The sequence below is a fragment of the Pelobates fuscus genome, chromosome 6 (genome assembly GCF_036172605.1).
Source record: "Pelobates fuscus isolate aPelFus1 chromosome 6, aPelFus1.pri, whole genome shotgun sequence".
NCBI classification, from domain to species: domain Eukaryota; kingdom Metazoa; phylum Chordata; class Amphibia; order Anura; family Pelobatidae; genus Pelobates; species Pelobates fuscus.
The window spans coordinates 91,958,357-91,979,198 of record NC_086322.1 but is presented as its reverse complement, the minus strand read 5'-3'; the positions used below and the strand labels follow the sequence as shown (position 1 = coordinate 91,979,198).

Sequence of the window (20,842 nt, the reverse complement as noted above, 5' to 3'; positions counted from 1 at the left end):
AGAGTAAAGTGCGTACAGCGGTATAATCCCCGCTTATGGGATATATATTGGGTCCCTCTCCGTCACTGGTGTCCTATTCTCGGAATAAAAGAGACAGCCGATAGTGCTCACTGTATAACAGTGTCAATAAAATAATAAAAGAATGTACTTACAGATGAAGAGCAGACCGACTGCTCTGTGATGTCAGTTTGGGTGGATTAATCCCCACCTAGGATTTCTTTAAGTACAGGAAACTTCCAAGGGTATTTTTCAGGGTTTTTATAAAACCAATAAAAAAAAAAGATAAATAAAATAATAATAAAAAGCCAGGGTAAAAAAGGTTATGTGTCTATAAAAAAGGTAAATGGCACAAGCAAATGACCAAAATACTTTAATATAAATAAGAAAAAGACTTTATCAAATGGAATAACATGTAATACCTGGCTAGTAGGTGTTATATAGGAACACAACTAATTGAAATATTGGCGCCCAAAATTGGTGCATCCAATCAGAATAGAGAACAAATTTGTCAGATTAAAATACATAAATAACTAGATAAATAGATAGTTTATAGTACTATGACATATTTCTGATGTATTTAAATCTAAAGCGAGGGTGGGAAAGTGTAAATTTAAGCGATTGAAAATGGTCACGTGACTTTCGGCACTTCCGCGTTTCGGAAGTTTAGCCGCAATGCCGCATGGGAAATGTAGTTTTAATGCCCGCAAATGGCGGCCGTGTAGATAATAAGAGAAGGGGAACAAACACCAATATAAAATACTAACGTGGCTATAATTTAAAATTCAAAATGTAAATACATGGAAAGAGGTCATATTAAAAGAGAAAAATGTAAAATCCATAAAGTAATGTAATATTTTACTTTTAGGTCGTGCTTTTTATTGTTTTATGTTTATGATATGGAAGACATTGAGGAGTCTTCGCACTTCCTATTTTGGGGTATTTATATAATTTTATATATTTTTCCCCTTCTGATAGCCACAAGGGTTTTTTTGCATTTTGTGCAAACCACTATTTTCCGTTTGTATATCACAGAGCAGTCGGTCTGCTCTTCATTTGTAAGTACATTCTTTTATTATTTTATTGACACTGTTATACAGTGAGCACTATCGGCTGTCTCTTTTATCGCCAGAATTGGACACCAGTGACGGAGAGGGACCCAATATATATCCCATAAGCGGGGATTATACCGCTGTACGCACTTTACTCTAGAGCTGGACATAAGCTCTGGCAAATGTGAGTTTTTTACCACTATTTCTTTTACGCCCACATTTGAACATTACATATTGCACTATTGGTTGTCCCTCTCTCTTTTTTATCTTCTATATAAAGTGGAACCATTACAGTATTAGAAGACTTCACCATTGCACTACAGACCATTCGTAAGGACACAAAAGTTGGACTTTCTTTTCTATTTAGACTTTTTGCATACTTTTATCTTATATTATTGATTGTGGCGCAGCCTTTTTTATTGTTTTTATTTATAATACATAGTCTTTTGTTTGCTTTGTTAATATTTATTTAACATTATTAGCATCGTAGTTTCACATGCATTGTGTTTTAATGACTCATTCATGGCGACCTGTACTGCAATAGAAGCACTCAATACACTTCTATAACCTGACGTACATTCCTCGACTGTTATACAAACTCTGCTTAAATAATTAATGTTCATTTATCAATACAGTGTGTTTGAAAATGTAAATATAAGACCCAAATATTTCCAAGTGAGAATTCAAAGTGGATAAATTCTCTATGTCAGCTAGGCTTTCAGTTCAGCTACTTTGGCCTCCAATTTGAATTTAAATTGAACCTGACGGGGGTGGGGGGCTCGGGCGTGTTCTCAACTACAACTACACCTTAATTTACTACTCCACTCCCAACTCTCCCTTTATCTTAACTTACTCCTCTCTGCTACATGCTCCTGTACCACACCTCTTAACCTTCGGTCAAAATCCACCCTCCTGATGGGTGACACTTCACCCATGTCTCCCGGACATGGCAGCAGTGTGGACCTGAGAGGGACGGGTTAGACACCCCCGGGACAACACTATGGGCACAGGATACTCAACATGTTTACAATCAAACTGTGAGGACGTAGTTCACTAACTTATGAACCCTGATACCCGCATAAAGTGACGGTCCCACTCCTGACTAAAAAACGACACTAAACATAGACCAAGTCATTTGACAAATAAGCCATACTTGTCTTGAAACTTCCATATACAGACACCAAACTCGACTCAAGTGCCTATGTACACACACCAGATGTGAGCTGACAGTTCCGTGCAGCGATACTTACTCAAGCTCCACGAATTATGCTTTTCTAGCTATTACACCGTGGTTTAAGGAAACCCATACCCCTCAAGACCAGTCACAGTTACCCAGAGTTTATACAAATAATATTAAGTGCAACAACCGTGACGACTGGGCTGGAGGGACCCATAGGAAACTGTAAGCGCTCACATACTCATTCTATCCAACTTTAGTTAATAGTGTCTTTAGAATGCAGCTATGCCTGGAAACTGAGTCACATGACCACAAAATAGATAGGGCAAGCAAAATTCACCAGACTCACTTACGCAACTACTATGATGCGTATGATGTTGATTGTTATGCAAAGACCAAACTTTTTTTACTGCATTGGAGACCTGCGAGTGTCAGGTTATTTTGACGATCTTTCAATTCTGTTCTATTGATAACAAAATAAAAACTTGATATACGAAAAGATAAATAAAACGCAAACCCCCCACCCCAAAAATATATATTTTTTTACTTTGAATTCACATTGAATTCTCACTTTAGTAAAAAAAAAACGTTAGTAGAAAACTAACTGGAAGGAGAAACATAAAAATAAATAAGTAAAATCACATAAAAACATCATATAGTTACAGGGGTTACCTACTAAGCTCGAACTGAGCATAAAACTGCAATCTTCTATTATAATATCTCAGTCTATACTGCGCTTACTTTACTAACTCTTTTCTCTATAGCTAACTGGATAGCTCTGATTGCATCTGTTAGTGCTGTATATATGAATAAAATGATATCTTTGTCTATGCAAATGTTTAATCAAGGGACTTGTATTGAAGAGGCGTCCAAAGTGGTTCTAGTATACACATAGTGGACCTACTCTGACCACATAATCTTCTTGAAAACAATCTTGAAAAATGCAATCAGTTGTCTAAGGCCTCAAGAAATATTTGACAATATTATTTGCAATAAGAGATTGGTGATCGACCAACCCCATGCCACGATTCCTGGATTGATGGTGTAACATATGCAATATTTGGAGGAATTAGTAGTTAGGCAGTAAATAAAAACTTTAATTTATCACTTGTGGCATGGACTTTGACAACACAATGGAGTTAACTTGGTTAGAAACAACTTAGGCAAATATAACAAACAATAATGGCAGATAATGATATTTAGAATATATATACAATATTACATAGTTACATAGTTACATAGTTACATAGCTGAAAAGAGACTTGCGTCCATCAAGTTCAGCCTTCCTCACATATGATTTTTGCTGTTGATCCAAAAGAAGGCAAAAAAAAACCCCAGTTTGAAGCACTTCCAATTTTGCAACAAGCTAGGGAAAAAAATTCCTTCTTGACCCCAGAATGGCAGTCAGATTTATCCTTGGATCAAGCAGTTATTACCCTACATAATATGAGTTCCTAAAGCAACTTTGAGGAATATTTAGATGGGTAGAATCTTCTTATGTGTTTTAATATAGTTTGGCAGTAAATAAACTGTTTAGTTATGGGTGCCAGGAGACATACGTTGAGTCAGGTGACTCAATAATCGAGCAGTTAGAGAAGGCATGAACGAGTTTTAAATAGGCAGAACATGATTATAACAACACGAGACAACAAAGCATCTGGAAACCATGTCCTAGTATGAATCTCCAGTTGCCTCTCATCTGTCTCTGATTGGATTTCCCTTCTAAAACTTAATCTGTCAAAAAATGAGCTTCTTATCTTCCTTCCTTGTAATAAGAATCCTCCTCTGCCAATCTACCTGCACGAAATGTGCATCAGCCGGTCCTTGCAAGCTCACAATCTTGGTGTTATCTTTGATTCTGGGCTCACCTTTATGCCTCACATATACTCTATCACCAAAATCCTGCCAATTTCACCTTAAAAACATTTCCATCACCTGTCCCTTTCTTACACAAGATGTTACTTAGGAACCTATCCACGCTCTTTCTTGCATTGATTACAGTAATTCTCTCCTAACTGGTTTCTCTAGAAACCATACTTCCTCTCAACAGTCCATTAATACATACTGCTGACAAGCTGATTTTTCTTTCCTGTTGCTCCTCTCATACAATCTTTACACTGACTTCCTGTACACTATAGAATTCAAATAAAAATATTAACTTTTACCTACAAAGCTCTCCACAAGACTAGCCTAGCTGCATTTCTTAACAAATTCATAGGTAGATTCCATCTCGGCCACTCTGCTCTTCCTGTGACCTTCTTCTATCTGCTGCTCGTACTGCTAACCCACGCTTACTTTTCTCCATTCACATGGAACAACCTGCCTCCCCCATCGAACTCTCCAATAGTCTTCAATCCTTTAAGAATTCCCGAAAAACCTACCTTTCAAAATAGTCTATGGAATCCCAAAGTACCTGTCATTACTCTCTCAACTTAATTAGTGGGTCCATTCTCCACTTCAGTCTCACCTCAATTCTGCTGCTGTTCCACCCTGTCATCTGGTTGGTATCCCCCATGCTACCCTTCCTGTTGTGTTTTTATATCCCACCTTTCTTATACCCAGCCCTCACCACTCTATCATCCCTATTACATTTTAAGATAGTTTGTCTCCTTTATTGTTACAGTCCCTTTTTGAACTGTGGAATAAGTTGGCGCTCTTAATAATAATAATAATAATAATAATAATAAGATGATATTACTGAGCAAAGAATATGAGGTTAAAGGGACACTCTGGGCACTAATACTACTTTATTTCATTTATTTGTTGCTGGCCTCATTAATATCTTTTTTTGAATGCTCAAATCTTTATTGTTTTCTGCATATGACAAATAAATGTTGTGCAGAATGGTACACCACAAGACTGCCTCCTTAGCCACGCCCCCTAACTCCAGAAAAATACTTCCTTATCAAACGTATGCACACAGCTCAGCCACTGACAGTACTGAATGATCTGAACTACAAAACAAGCTGCGTTAGGAGGAAAGGACACCCAGGGAAGCATGTAGTAAGGATATCACTATCTGTATGTAGTTTCATTGACTGTCTGCAGACAGGTTGTGAATTAAAAGCTGTTAACTCATTGCTGTTGGGGATGAGACCGTGTGCATATTTTTGACACAGTAGTCTTTCTGGCGTGGACAAAATACAGCATGTTAATGAAGCCAAAATCTATCAAATGCATTAGAGTTGTATTGGTGCCTGGAGAGGCCTTTACGTCCCTTACATGAGGTGTTCTGACATCACATCACCTACAATTTCAATGCCAATAAGAAAGTCGGAATCATTGTCATAGACTATCTTACTATCTTGCTACATTTCTGTCATGACGCATGGTATCTATTGCAATATACACCTGGCTGTCTATCCCACTACTCAACATATAGTTTATATTGGCCCATGTTAATCCATATCTACACATACACACACAAACACATTCATACGTCTCTGACATTACTTTAGCTCTACCTCAGCATATTACTATTTCATTTTGTTGTTGGCTGTTTCCCCAGTGCTTGTAATATACCCTGTTGTGTAATAGCATACAAAACATTGATGAAATCGATATTATGCTATTGATCACATCGTTATACTGTACAAATACTTGTAGAACAGGAAACGAAGAAAGCCGAACACAGAGCCACGGTGGATTAAACGTTAAGTGCAGCACATATTTGCACAGTATAATAATTGAGTTTACTGCCAACGATAGGGAAAAAGGGCATGCTTTATAAAACAGTAATAAACATTTACAAATATCTAATAGGAATTCTTATTTTACAGATTCAGTTTTGCTTAAAGAAAAACAGAGCATTTCAGAGTCTTCGGGATAAAACTCAGCTGGAACTCTGTCAGCATATAGTCTACCAAATGTAAGTAAAGCATTCTACCGTCTATTATGGAAACTTACACGCATTCTGTTTTTATAGAGGAGTGATCTTGAGAATAACTGGCCAACCAAATTTAATCTAGAATGCTTCTAGAATGTGATTGTTCTAATACTCATGACCTTACCATTGCTTGTACCATTTCTTCTTCTCTACAACATATTGGTTTAGAAAAAAATATTCTATTTCATATGTTGCTAGCCCAAAAAATGTACCATTAACAATTTGCCAATAATAACAGCTTTTTCTAATAAATACTATTTACGCTGAAATTAAAAGTGCAGCAGGTCCCAATGTGCCTTCTGGGATCATTAAAACATACTCACAGGATACATGCACTCTAAAACCTTATACCATATCCATTGTTTCTATTTCCTCTCAATACAATGCACGTTGTTACCAGTGGGCAGCTCAAAACCTTCCCAGCATCTACCCTCATATCCTCTAAGCCTTTTAGTGATTGGCTGTGTCTCCATGTGTCAGTGTGTGTGATTGCGTGAAGATGTGTGCATATTTGAGAAAGGGTGTATGTGCCACAAACTCACACACACATATTCAGGAAGGGCTTCTGAGCGTGAAGCAGGTTTTGTCTGTGAGTGAGCAGCACATATTTTTGTCTGGGCCTAGGACAACATTAAAAGAACACTAAAGTCACCTAAATTACTTTAGCTAAATAAAGCAGTTTTAGTGTATAGATCATTCCCCTGCAATTTCACTGCTCAATTCACTGTCATTTAGGAGTTAACCCCTTAACGCCGTTACAACGTGCTATGCCGTCACGGTTTAAGTGGGCTTTAAAGCCGTTGTGACGGCATAGCACGCCGTAACGGCTGAAGCCCCTGGAGCGCCCGTTATACTCACCTTCCCGGCGCTCCGCTTCGGGAAGACTGCCTCACAGCCCTGGCAGCCCTCCCACGGCAAATCAGGCCCCCAGGGGCCATGTGATCGCTCTCAAAGAGCGATCACATGGCCCCCTATAGCTGGCTGTGGATCTGCCAGCAGGGGGACTGTCTAAAATATTAGACAGTCCCCCTGCTGGTAGGAGGTGTAAAAAAAAAAATTAGACAGGTTATAAAATAAATTAAATGCATTTTTATATATATAATATATGTATATATATTATATATATATAATATATATGTATATAATATATATTTAACGTCATACATAGTGTATTTTAATACTAATATCAGTATATATATTAGTATTAAAATACACTTAGAATGATGTTACATATATATATAATATACATATATTATATATATAAATATGTATAATTACAATAATAAATAAATAAAATAATAAAATTAATAAATAAAATATTGAAACAAAATGTAATATAAATTATATATACATATGTAATTTCATTCTAACTGTATTTTGTTATTAATATATATATATTGGTAACAAAATACACTTAGAATGACATTCTATATATATCTATCTATATATAAATATAGATATATATCTATCTATATATAAAATGCAAATAACCGCAAAAATATATATATAGATAAATACATATAATTACATAAAAGATTACACGTAGAATTTAAATACCTATAAATGCATATATATTAAAATTCTACGTGTATATTTAAGTAATCTTTTAACATAATTAGGTGATTTGATTAATTAAAATTTACCTGACAACACAGGGAGAAAGTGCTGAGAATTTAATTTGCAAGCACTATATTTGACCCTGTAACTCTCCAAGACAACATAAAACCTATACATGGGGGGTACTGTTTTACTCGGGAGACTTCGCTGAACTCAAATATTAGTGTTTCAAATTGGTAAATTGTATTACAATGATGATATTTTAAGTAAAAGTGACGTTTTTTGCATTTTTTACAAACGAACGGCACTTTTATGGACTATATTATTGTTGTAATATGTTTTACTGTTTTAAAACACTAATATTTGTGTTTAGTGAAGTCTCCCGAGAATAACAGTACCCCCCATGTACAGGTTTCATGGTGTTTTGGAAAGTTAGAGAGGCACATATAAGGCTTGCATTTCATTTTTTTGACATTGAAATTTGCCAGATTGGTTATGTTGCCTTTGAGAGCGTATGGTAGCCCAGGAATGAGAATTACCCCCATGATGGCATACCATTTGCAAAAGTAGACAACCCGAGGTATTGCAAGTGGGGTATGTCCAGTCTTTCTTAGTAGCCACTTAGTCACAAACACTGGCCAAATATTCGTTATTTGCTTTTTTCACACAAAAACAAATATGAACGCTAACTTTGGCCAGTGTTTGTGACTAAGTGGCTACTAAAAAAGACTAAACATACCCCACTTTCAATACCTTTGGTTGTCTACTTTTTCAAATGGTATGCCATTATGGGGGTAATTCTCATTGCTGGGCTACCACACCGTCTCAAAGGTAACATTACCAATCTGGCAAATTTCTATTTGAAAATGGAACGTTCTATATTTGACCCTGTAACTTTCCAAAACACCATAAAACCTGTTAATGGGGGTACTGTTGTACTCGTGAGACATCGCTGATTACAAATATGTGCATTTTTGTGCAGTAAAACCTAACAGTATTATGACATTCACAGCTAAAATGTCAGACGGAAATACAAATTTAAAAAAAAAATCTTATTTTCTCACATTTTTTTAAAATTTTATTCATAATGAATTATGTTCCATATATGAATAGTTAATGATAAATTAAAGCCCTGTTTCTCCTGAACAAAATCATATATAATAAGTGTGGGTGCATTTAATATGAAAGAGGGGAACTACGGGTGAACAGACATATAGCGCAAATTCTAGTTTTTGTTAACGTTTTGTTTTGATCAGAACGTGCACTATTGACTCCGTCCTGAAGGGGTTAAATCACTTTGTTTCTGTTTATGCAGCCCTAGCCACGCCTCCCCTGGCTATGATTGACAGAGCCTGCATGAAAAAAAACTGGTTTCACTTTCAAACAGATGTAATTTGCCTTAAATAATTGTATCTCAATCTCTAAATTGAACTTTAATCACATACAGGAGGCTCTTGCAGGGTCTAGCAAGCTATTAACATAGTAGGGGATAAGAAAATCTTAATTAAACAGAACTTGCAATAAGGAAAGCCTAAATAGGGCTCTCTTTACAGGAAGTGTTTATGGAAGGCTGTGCAAGTCACATGCAGGGAGGTGTGACTAGGGTTCATAAACAAAGGGATTTAACTCCTAAATGGAAGAGGATTGAGCAGTGAGGCTGCAGGGGCATGTTCTATACACCAAAACTGCTTCATTAAGCTAAAGTTGTTCAGGTGACTATAGTGTCCCAATCTGGGCCAATGAATGGCTACTACCCCAGACAGTACAAATTCAGCCTCCTACCATATTTCAGTAAGGTCTAACCCTATGTGTGTTTTTAAATGTATTTATTTTAATAGGGAGCACTGATCAGTATAAGGGAGCGGATAATTTTTCGCTAACTACAGATCTACTTTATTAAATTCATTTAAAATATCAGTGCCACTGGGGAGAGCAGCACATATTGAAAGAGTTAACTGAACTGGTGTAGTTTCATTCTGCCTAAGGTTAGTAAGAGTAACGCCTCCAGGCAGTAGCAATTAATTATGTTTGATAAACAGTGCAATTATTTTATTTCGCTCTTCTCCCAGCATACCATTATAAAGAGTGGAGCTAAATTAAAGACAGCAGCTGCAAATATCGCCCACTACGTGGGATTATAATTCCCACCAATATATCAAGGCATAATATTCCAATGCGTTCCTAAACTTGAAATAATCCTGCCTCTGCCTCTAGCTCTAACTCAAATCTTACCGCGGCTCTAAACCTAATCTTAACTCTAAATAACCATGTAATATAGAACATACATAATGTTGAAACATGAATTATGCTAAAATATAAAATCATCAAACACACACACTCTCTCTCGTCCAGTCTGTCATATCCAATTACCGCCCATAGTCTAGCAGCAGGTAATGTAGAATGTGTAGACGCCAAGCTTGGTGTCATACCTTCAAGCAGGCATAAATACTGTTGCAGTTGATGGGCACATTAAGGTGATTGATTGCACTGTCACAGCACAGCATTCATTACAAACACTTGTCTGTACTATTCATGCCCTATCTTGCTATGTTCTGGAGATACAGGTTTTTCTCTCTTTCATTATCTTTTTTTGGAGGAAAATCAGTTGCAAAATAGAAATTCCACAAACATATAATTATAAGGCATATATAATTATATGGAGCCACTTATTGTCAGCTACCATTGAAGCCATTACAGAGACCATCATCATGCTGTACTGTGTCTTATTTATTTTTAAACAATGTTTGACAGTTGGGGGTTTGTATTTAATATATGATTATATTTGCCGATGTATGTACTTTATTCTTCTAGGTATGAAACAAAAACCTTAGTTATAAAACAAGGACACGTGCCCTGTGAGTGCTACATCGTATTGTCGGGACATTTAAATGCCGTCACCGGAGTAGCGGACGCGAAAACGAACGCCACCTCTAATACATTATATGAAGTAGAGGAAGGAGACTTTGTTGGGGTAAATCTTACAATGTTTTACTTTGATTTGTTTACAGAACTTTTCTTATTGAGACATTTTGTTGTGTTTTTTTTTAATAACAACTGGTTAAATTACTCTTAGATTTTTTATCATTTATTACATTATAATACAAGCAAATGTGACAAATTAATTTTGGCATATGGAAACAGGAGGTGATAGGGGGCAGCTCAAGTTCTGTGTTTTGCTCCATTGAAATAAGTGGCACTGACTCCCTCAGGAATCCTTGGTTCTGAGGTTTTGTAACCAGTGCTACTCTTTAGAAGGTTTCCCAGGCAAAACCTCACAATGTACAACTAATGGGTCCAATCTGTGGCCACACAAGGGATAGTTGTGTGCCGTGGCATTGTTTGTGTTTGTGAAAAGTTGGTGTATGACATTATATCACAACCCACATACCAATACAGAAATAAAGAAAGGGACCCGGCAAATGGTGTTTGCCAAGTCTACATCATGATACTGATATAACACTTAAGGGGAAGAGGGGAAATGGCACTGTCCATGAGATCTTAAACCTCATTCTCTCAACATCAACCCCCTAACCTTTATTTACATAAAATAAAAACATAACTATCATAACCCTACACCCTAACTTTACTTTACATAACCCTAACCCATAACAGCAATTCTCCTAAACTTAAACACCTAAACCCTATTTTTTTAAAACCCAAAACCTTATCCACCCAAGCCCATACTGCTAACCCTACGTGTTCCCTAACCCTTTTCTAACTCAAAACCCTATAACCATAATTCTCCTAACCCTCTCAAGCATGACTCTAATTCTCAAATCCTAAAACTGCAAAGTTATATAGGAAATATAATTCTTTGCCCTGTAGAATAAGCCTTTTTCCATATATTCAGGAATTTAAGATGTATAAACAGGGTTGTAATCGGGAATCATCACAAGTATTGAAGTCAATCGAGATACCCAATACTAGCGAGCAAGTGGAACCTTTATTGTGTGTGCTGCACCCTGTAATACAAAACCAATGGCATTCCATATGTTTTAGTCACTAACTGGCATTGCAGCAATTGCATCTCTAGAATCTCACTTGCAGCCCCCTAGTCAGTGAGAAAGAGGACACAACGTCATTATTTTAATCTACATTTTGCTATTTGGATTTTTTGGATTTTAATTTGCTACAGTTTAGAGTTTAGTGAATAATTATGTATGTATATATTTGTATTTTTATTTTGGCAGGATATTGGACTCATCACAAATCAGAGACTGATTTCATTCATATGTAAAACAGATGTGGAACTATTAGTCATTGAGAAAGAGGTACAGTAATTACAGCAAATAAAATGTCTTAAAAAATATCTGTACATTATAAAGTTCTGGTGATCTAAACAAGTCACTGTATCAAAACTTAATGGATACAAATGTTACTTCAATAAAACCTTTGATATTTAGAAATGACTCTTCATAAATAAAACTGTCATCAGATTTGCACTTCTAATTTTTATTTTTTTTTTAACATTTCTTACATTTAATTAAACTTAATGATTTTGAAAAAAGATTTTTTAAATGTGAATATTCTAAGGAACTTCAAGTAGCTCTCCTGAGCTTCTGACTTCCCAGCATTCATAGTGGATGTAAGAAGTCAAATCATTCAAAAATAGGTTGACTCCTTACAATCAAAGGGTGCCTGGGCACTCCCGACACCATAGCCACTACAGCGAGCTGTAGTGATTATTGTGCTTGGAGTTTTCCTTAAAAGCTAAATGAATATTTTTTTTCTTACATTTTGCCATAGTTTGCCTTCAAAGTATTGATTTCGTTTTTCTTTCCAGCTTAGAGGTCCCTGTGAGTCTATTTATTACTTGCATCTTGCAAAAAGAACACTTGTAAATGTTAATGCAAAAATGTTCTGAATATAAAAATGATTTCTACATAACAGCAGCCACAACCAATATAATTGCTTTCTTGGCACAACACACATGGGGAGGATCATCCACTGGTCAGGAATATCCCAGCAAGATCAAGTACAGTTTTAGTAATGTATGCATTACCATCAGTGTATCCTGTTAATTTGTGTAGGATACTAAAATACATAATTCAAGAACCAAAGGAGAATGCTTTTAGAATGTGGGTGGATTCTGCTGCATTATTCTATAGTTATCCTAACGTATGCAAAATGTAGGCACCAATAAGATTAATAGAAAAAAAAAAGAAAATACGAAAGTCACACTGAAACTGCAAAATGATTGAAAACTGAGAAAAAAATGAAAATTCAGTAAATTATTAAGGCCTTTTTCTTAAATTAAAGTTTACAATTCTCAGTATTGACAAAGTGTTTCAAAGAGACAAGCGTTTCAAAGAGACATGTTGAGTGCAGAACCTAACTATTCTGGAGATGTTTCCCCTTGATGTAGCTCTGGAGGTATGGGGAGGTATGCATGGTTTCATGGAAGTATAATAGTGTAACGGATCACGTGGCACCCCGACTGGGTACCTCCATTGAAGGATGCTCCTAGCGCTTCCTTAGGGCTCCAAGCACTCCAGCCAACACCATAACCACTGTAGACTCCTCCAGAGACCAAGACAGGAACAAGCTCTTACAAGAGCTTAGTAGTGATATAGCATGGGAGTAGGAATAGCATAGCAATCCCTTGTAGCAGATTCCTCCAGTAACAAGACGACACTTCGTTTTGAGGGTTAAGCAGAACCTGACCGTACTGGCACATACAGCCTCTTTTATTCCCAATCCACAAACATAGTACTGCCCACAGGGTTTTACAGAACAACCAATCAATCCGTACAATACACACAGACACTGCCACACAAAATCCTCCCCTCTGCCTGTGATATGATTACTGAACACGATGGGTGATATAATTATCACAGGCAGAGGAATACAGTTTTTCCACATTATTCATAACTTTGAAAGTATGCATCACATTCACATTTTCATAATCAGCATACTCTAAATACAAACATATGTCAAAATCATCCAAATTGGTCCATTGGTCCAAAAGATAGATCGAAGTCCTTTGTGACCAAATGATGCATGGCTTTTCTGCCCAAAACCAGTTCCACAGAGTCTTCTATCCTGTAGATAATTGAGAAGTAATCCGATTATCTCCAAGGACAGAGGCAAAACTCCATTAAGCACATGACAGTAAAAAGACAGTAAAATACAATAAAATACACAAGCTTACATTTATTACATAAAATACAGACATTCTACCTATCCCCAGATATCTTAATGAGGGCACATTATTACCGGATGGCGCTCAGATCACATACATACAGTTCAATTGCCATGGAGCTAAAGTATTTCATACAGTCTTTCCGTATATGGCTGGGCTCCATGGCATAGCTTTCTGGGGTAGCATGGCTTTAACAGTCCGCAGAAAGGCACAAACCAGCCTTTCTGCAGGGAAAAAGAACAGGGGCCATAGTCTAAAGGCAAGAGGGGGGCAAGCAGCCCCCTCCAAGGACACGTGGCGAGGTCGGTTTCGCCACAAATAGTACTGTCATCATCTTCTCCATCAGTATTATCTGTGTTGCACATTTTTGTTTTGTTATACATGTGCTGTAATGTGTAGATCACTGCATGGCCTGCACCAGGTGTGGATAGTAACATTGTTGACATATGTAGTATGTAGTGACATATTAACTTATTCTCTCCATTTTATTGTGGAAGATTATCTAGACCTTCTGCTATAGTTCTTCAGCAAGTCCCTATCCTGCCAGACTTGGGAAAGGTATTTATGGTATGGAAGGAGTAGTTGGGCTTTAGAGAGCAGGGCTGGTATATTCACTTGGCTCAGGATAATCTTTATACAATGTTTTTTTACTTAGTGACCACGCAATATGGGGTCAAGGGCAGTGTGCATGGAATCAGGGTGTCAGCTTTGTTGTTTCTATGCAGGTTTTTGGATTAGGTACTACATTTTCCCCAATCTTCTTGTTTGATTGTAGTTATCCCTCTTATCCTTATGTAGATTTTGGGCCCCTATGTCGATTTTAGGTTCCCTTGTGCATAAGTGGATAGAGGTAAAGCTACCCAGGTACACAGTTTCTAAACTCCTCTCATGCTGTACTGCTGCTTTACATGGGTATGGGGTGAACAGTGCTATTGGACCTAACACTGAATAAATGAATGATGTTATTAAAGCTACCTGTATACTCTTTACCCTAAACCATCATAGTGTAGTTTGTCATGGCATACAGGGCATACTGGAGAGTTATTCAAAATTGTTAATGCAATGTAAAAAATGCAGGTGGCAGAAGGGGCAAGGTGGTAATGAGATGCTGGAGTGCAGGATACAAAATAAAATAAAAATAAGAAAAAAAGTGGTGGCCTGGTGTATGGAGATTGTTTTGGGTCCTTGCCAGCCTTAAGGAGTAATTTATTAGGCGGATGTTACTTGCATGGTTGGCATATCTTGTCGATGTTAGTCTTTTTAAAGTTGTGAATATTAGCGCCATAAGATGTTGTAGCGCTCATTGTATTTTGGGGATAAAATTGCTAGGAAATGTTTGTTCTGGTGGAATAGAACTCATTGGAGGTCACTTACTCAGAAAGACCTAATAGGACTGTAAATGAGCTCACCCCTGCACTGTTCAGAAATGTACACAGATCAATGTGTACAGGTTTCGGGTACAGTCTGGGAGTGAGAGGGAGGGTGAGGGAAACCAATGCCCTGTGCTGTATCTTTGCATTCTGCTGGCATTTTAGTATTCGGGAATCGGACTGACAGAAATGATAGCAGATTAATTACAAACGCCCAGTAACATATCATGTGCCACTCTTTCTTTACATTTGAGTTAGAAAACTTGTATATATGAATTCACACTAATTTATATATAAAGTTCTATAGAAATCCATTGAACAGATTATTTGGCTCCAGATTACAAGGTTATAAGTAGAGATGTCGCGAACATAAAATTTTCCGTTCGCAAACGGCGTACGCGAATTTCCGCAAATGTTCGCGAACGGGTGAACCGGGCGAAAGGCCATAGACTTCAATAGGCAGGTGAATTAAAACCCACAGGGACTCTTTCTGGCCACAATAGTGATGGAAAAGTTGTTTCAAGGGGACTAACACCTGGACTGTGGCATGCCAGAGGGGGATCCATGGCAAAACTCCCATGGAAAATTACATAGTTGATGCAGAGTCTGGTTTTAATCCATAAAGGGCATAAATCACCTAACATTCCTAAATTGTTTGGAATAACATGCTTTAAAACATCAGGTATGATGTTGCATTGATCAGGTAGTGTAAGGGTTACGCCCGCTTTACAGTGACAGACCAAACTCCCCGTTTAACGCACCGCAAACAACCGCAAACAGTCCATTTGCACAACCGCAAACTCCATATTTGCACAAGGTTGGATACCAAGCTAGCCATGTCCCGTTCCTTGTCCTCACTGATGTCATTGAAGGTCTCTTCCTCCAACCAGCCACGTACAACACCAAGGGTCCCCGAAAGGTGACAACAAGCCCCCTGGGACGCCTGCTGTGTTTGGTCTTCCACCTCCTCAAAGCCACCTTCCTCCTCTGACTCCTCTTCTTCGGACTCCTCTCTCTGCATTGCCTCTCTCTGCGTTATTATAAGGTGTGTTAAGTAGTACTATTCCTATCAGTTTAATCCCTGTTACGTCCCCTATCAGGGGACGTGTATATGGCATCGATTTTATGAACCGGGAGATGGAAAAAGATGCTTGGTCGGTCCTCCTACTTCAAATTTGGAGCACTGCGCGTGCAACCTAATGTGCCACCAGATAGGAGTGGTGTGTTAAGTAGTACTATTCTTATCAGTTTAATCCCTGTTACGTCCCCCTCATCAGGCCTTTTTTAGTCGAATGTATCGCCCACTGTCAGTCCTTTCGGGATCCATCCCTCATTCATCTTAATAAAGGTGAGGTAATCTAGACTTTTTTGACCTAGGCGACTTCTCTTCTCAGTGACAATACCTCCTGCTGCACTGAAGGTCCTTTCTGACAGGACACTTGAAGCGGGGCAGGTCAGAAGTTCTATTGCAAATTGGGATAGCTCAGGCCACAGGTCAAGCCTGCACACCCAGTAGTCAAGGGGTTCATCGCTCCTCAGAGTGTCGATATCTGCAGTTAAGGCGAGGTAGTCTGCTACCTGTCGGTCGAGTCGTTCTCTGAGGGTGGACCCCGAAGGGCTGTGGCGATGCATAGGACTTAAAAAGCTCCGCATGTCCTCCATCAACAACACGTCTGTAAAGCGTCCTGTCCTTGCCGGCGTGGTCGTGGGAGGAGGAGGATTACTTTCACCTCTTCCCCTGTTAGATTCCCGTTGTGCTGTGACATCACCCTTACACGCTGTGTAAAGCATACTTTTTAATTTATTTTGGAACTGCTGCATCCTTTCCAACTTGTGGTAATTTGGTAACATTTCAGGCACTTTCTGCTTATACCGGGGGTCTAGTAGCGTGGACACCCAGTACAGGTCATTCTCCTTCAGCCTTTTTATACGAGGGTCCCTCAACAGGCACGACAGCATGAAAGACCCCATTCGCACAAGGTTGAATGCTGAGCTACTCATGTCCCGTTCCTCGTCCTCAGTGATCTCACTGAAGGTATGTTCTTCCCCCAAGCCACGTACAACACCACGGGTACCAGATAGGTGACAACGAGCACCCTGGGATGCCTGTTGTGGTTGGTCTTCCTCCTCCTCCTCAAAGCCACATTCCTCCTCTGACTCCTCTTCCTCACAATCCTCTTCCAGCTTTGCCGCAGGTCCAGCAAGCGATGCTGATAAGGCTGTTTCTGGTGGTGATGGTGACCACAACTCTTCCTCTTCCTCTTCACGCTCATCTACAGCCTGATCCAGCACTCTTCGCAGGGCACGCTCCAGGAACAAAACAAATGGTATGATGTCGCTGATCGTGCCTTCGGTGTGACTGACTAGGTTTGTCACCTCCTCAAAAGGACGCATGAGCCTACAGGCATTGCGCATGAGCGTCCAGTAACGTGGCAAAAAAATTCCCAGCTCCGCAGAGGCTGTTCTAGCACCCCGGTCATACAAATAGTCATTAACGGCTTTTTCTTGTTGGAGCAGGCGGTCGAACATTAGGAGTGTTGAATTCCAACGTGTCGGGCTGTCGCAAATCAAGCGCATCACTGGCATGTTGTTTCACCGCTGGATATCTGAAAAGTGCGCCATGGCCGTGTAGGAACGCCTGAAATGGCCACACACCTTTCTGGCCTGCTTCAGGACGTCCTGTAAGCCTGGGTACTTATGCACAAAGCATTGTACGATCAGATTACACACATGTGCCATGCACGGCACATGTGTCAACTTGCCCAAATTCAATGCCACCAACAAATTTCTTCCGTTGTCACAAACCACTTTGCCGATCTCCAGTTGGTTCGGAGTCAGCCACTGAACCACCTGTGCGTTCAGGGTGGACAGGAGTGCTGGTCCGGTGTGACTCGCTGCTTTCAGGCAAGTCAACCCCAAGACGGCGTGACACTGCCGTATCCGGGATGTGGAACAGTACCTGGGGAGCTGGGGGGTGCCGTTGATGTGGAGCAAGACGCAGCAGCAGAAGAGGACTCAGCCGAGGAGGTTATGGAAGAGGATGGAGTAGAGGAGGTGGCAGCAGGCCTGCCTGCAAGTCGTGGCGGTGTCACCAACTCCTCTGCAGAGCCACACATTCCATGATTGGCAGCCGTCAGCAGGTTTACACAATGCTCAGTGTAGGTGATATACCTGCCCTGACCATGCTTTGCAGACCAGGTATCAGTGCTCAGATGGACCCTTGCCCTAACACTGTGTGCCAGACATGCCATTACTTCCTTTTGCACAATCTAGTACAGGTTGGGGATTGCCTTTTGTGCAAAGAAATTTCGTCCGGGTACCTTCCACTGCAGTGTCCCAATAGCTACAAATTTTTGGAACGCCTAAGACTCCACCAGCTTGTATGGTAAAAGCTGGCGGGCTAAGAGTTCAGACAAGCCAGCTGTCAGATGCCGGGCAAGAGGGTGACTTTGTGACATTGACTTCTTATGCTCAAACATGTCCTTGACAGACACCTGACTGTGGGCAGATGAGCAGGAACTGCTCAAGGCGAGAGACGGAGTGGCGGATGGTTGAGAGGGGGCAAGGAGGACAGCAGTGGTTGACGTGGCTGAAGATGCTGGACCAGGAGGAGGATGGCGGCTTTGAGTTTGTGTGCTGCTTGTACTCATGTGTTGATCCCATAGGTGTTTGTGATGTGCGATCATGTGCCTTCGCAAAGCAGTTGTACCTAGGTGGGTGTTGGACTTCCCACGACTCAGTTTCTTTTGGCACAGGTTGCAAATGGCATCGCTGTTGTCAGAGGCTGACACACAAAAAAAATGCCACACTGCTGAGCTCTGCAATGACGGCATTCTGGTGGTGGCAACAGCATGCGTTGATTGGCGTGCTGTCTGGCTGACCCTGGGTGCTGATGCATGCTGTCTGACTGTGCCACTAGCTCCTTGCGACGACCTCCCTCTGCTTCCAACTCGTCTCCTCCTCCTCTCTGTCTCCCCAGCTGAACTTTCCCCCTGTTCTTCTTCTCTTCTAGCGGGCACCCACGTGACATCCATGGACGCATCGTCATCATCAACCGCTTCACTTGTATCTGACAACTCAGCAAAGGAAGCAGCAGCAGGTACAACATCATCATCATCACACCGTACGTCCATGTGTGTAATGCTGCCTGACTGAGACATATCCCTGTTATCTACATCCTCTGGCAATAATGGTTGCGCATCACTCATTTCTTCCAACTGATGTGTAAATAGCTCCTCTGACAGATAAAGTGAAGCGGCTGTGGTGCTAGTGTTGGTGGTGGCGGCAGGTGGGTGAGTGGTAACTTGAGAGGTGCCTGAAGCTAAGCTGGAGGAGGATGGTGCGTCAAGGTTCCGAGCGGAAGCTGTAGAAGATTGGGTGTCCTGTGTTAGCCAGTCAACTATGTCCTCAGAACTTTTCGAGTTCAGGGTATGTGGCCTCTGAACACTGGGCATTATTCTAGGGCCAAAGGGAATCACAGCACCACGACCACGACGGCCCCTGCGGGGTGGCCTGCCTCTGCCTGTCATTTTTTTTCCGATTAGTGGTACTATGCGTGCAAGCTACTGTGACAACAGATATGAGTGGCACTGTGCACTGGCAGAAGTTGGCAGAGTAGACGCTGTAGGCCTGACACACACGCTTGCAGACAACTAACTGCTATTCAATCTATTACAGTAAAAGTTGTATTTTTTTTTTTAAATGTACACTACTGTTACACCAGATATGAGATGCACTGGTGTGACACTGTGCCCTGGCAGGCCCTGAAACACACACGTGTGAAGGAAACTGACTGCTATTATTTCACAGTCAAATTTCTAGTTTTTTTTAAATGTACACTACTGTTACACCAGATATGAGATGCACTGGTGTGACACTGTGCCCTGGCAGGCCCTGAAACACACACGTGTGAAGGAAACTGACTGCTATTATTTCACAGTCAAATTTCTAGTTTTTTTTAAATGTACACTACTGTTACACCAGATATGAGTTGCACTGGTGTGACACTGTGCCCTGGCAGGCCCTGAAACGCACACGTGTGAAGGAAACTGACTGCTATTATTTCACAGTCAAAAAAGTTTTTGTTTTTTTAAATGTACACTACTGTTACACCAGATATGAGTTGCACTGGTGTGACACTGTGCCCCGGCAGGCCCTGAAACGCACACGTGTGAAGGAAACTGACTGCTATTATTTCACAGTCAAAAAAGTGTTGTTTTTTAAAAATGTACACTACTGTTACACCAGATATGAGTTGCACTGGTGTGACACTGTGCCCTGGCAGGCCCTGAAACGCACACGTGTGAAGGAAACTGACTGCTATTATATTACAGTCAAAAATGTTTTATTTTTTTTAAATGCAAGCTATTGTGACACCAGATATGAGTGGTGGCACTGGGCAAGTGGGCACAGTATACGCTGTGAGCCTGACACACACGCTGGCAGGCAGGCAACTGCAATTAGATTACACAGGAAGAAAAAAAAGCCGACTGATGTTCTAGCCCTAAAAAGGGCTTTTTGGGGTGCTGTCCTTACAGCAGAGATCAGATGAGTCATTCAGGACTGTAGTGGACACTGAATACACTAGCCTAGCTATCGAGTTCCCTATTAAATCAGCAGCAGCTACACTGTCCCTCCTCTCACTAATAATGCAGCTTCCGA

General features: G+C 40.0%; 1 protein-coding gene across 1 annotated transcript in view; it reads left to right on the top strand.

Annotated features, from left to right (window-relative positions):
- Positions 1-20,842, top strand: part of LOC134615461 (uncharacterized) — a 117,282-nt gene that overhangs the window by 5,031 nt on the left and 91,409 nt on the right. Inside the window, exons 4-6 of the mRNA XM_063459979.1 lie at positions 6,006-6,094; positions 10,481-10,640; positions 11,860-11,940. Coding sequence (XP_063316049.1) covers positions 6,006-6,094; positions 10,481-10,640; positions 11,860-11,940 — 330 coding nt within the window. The remainder of the gene's footprint in view (positions 1-6,005; positions 6,095-10,480; positions 10,641-11,859; positions 11,941-20,842) is intronic.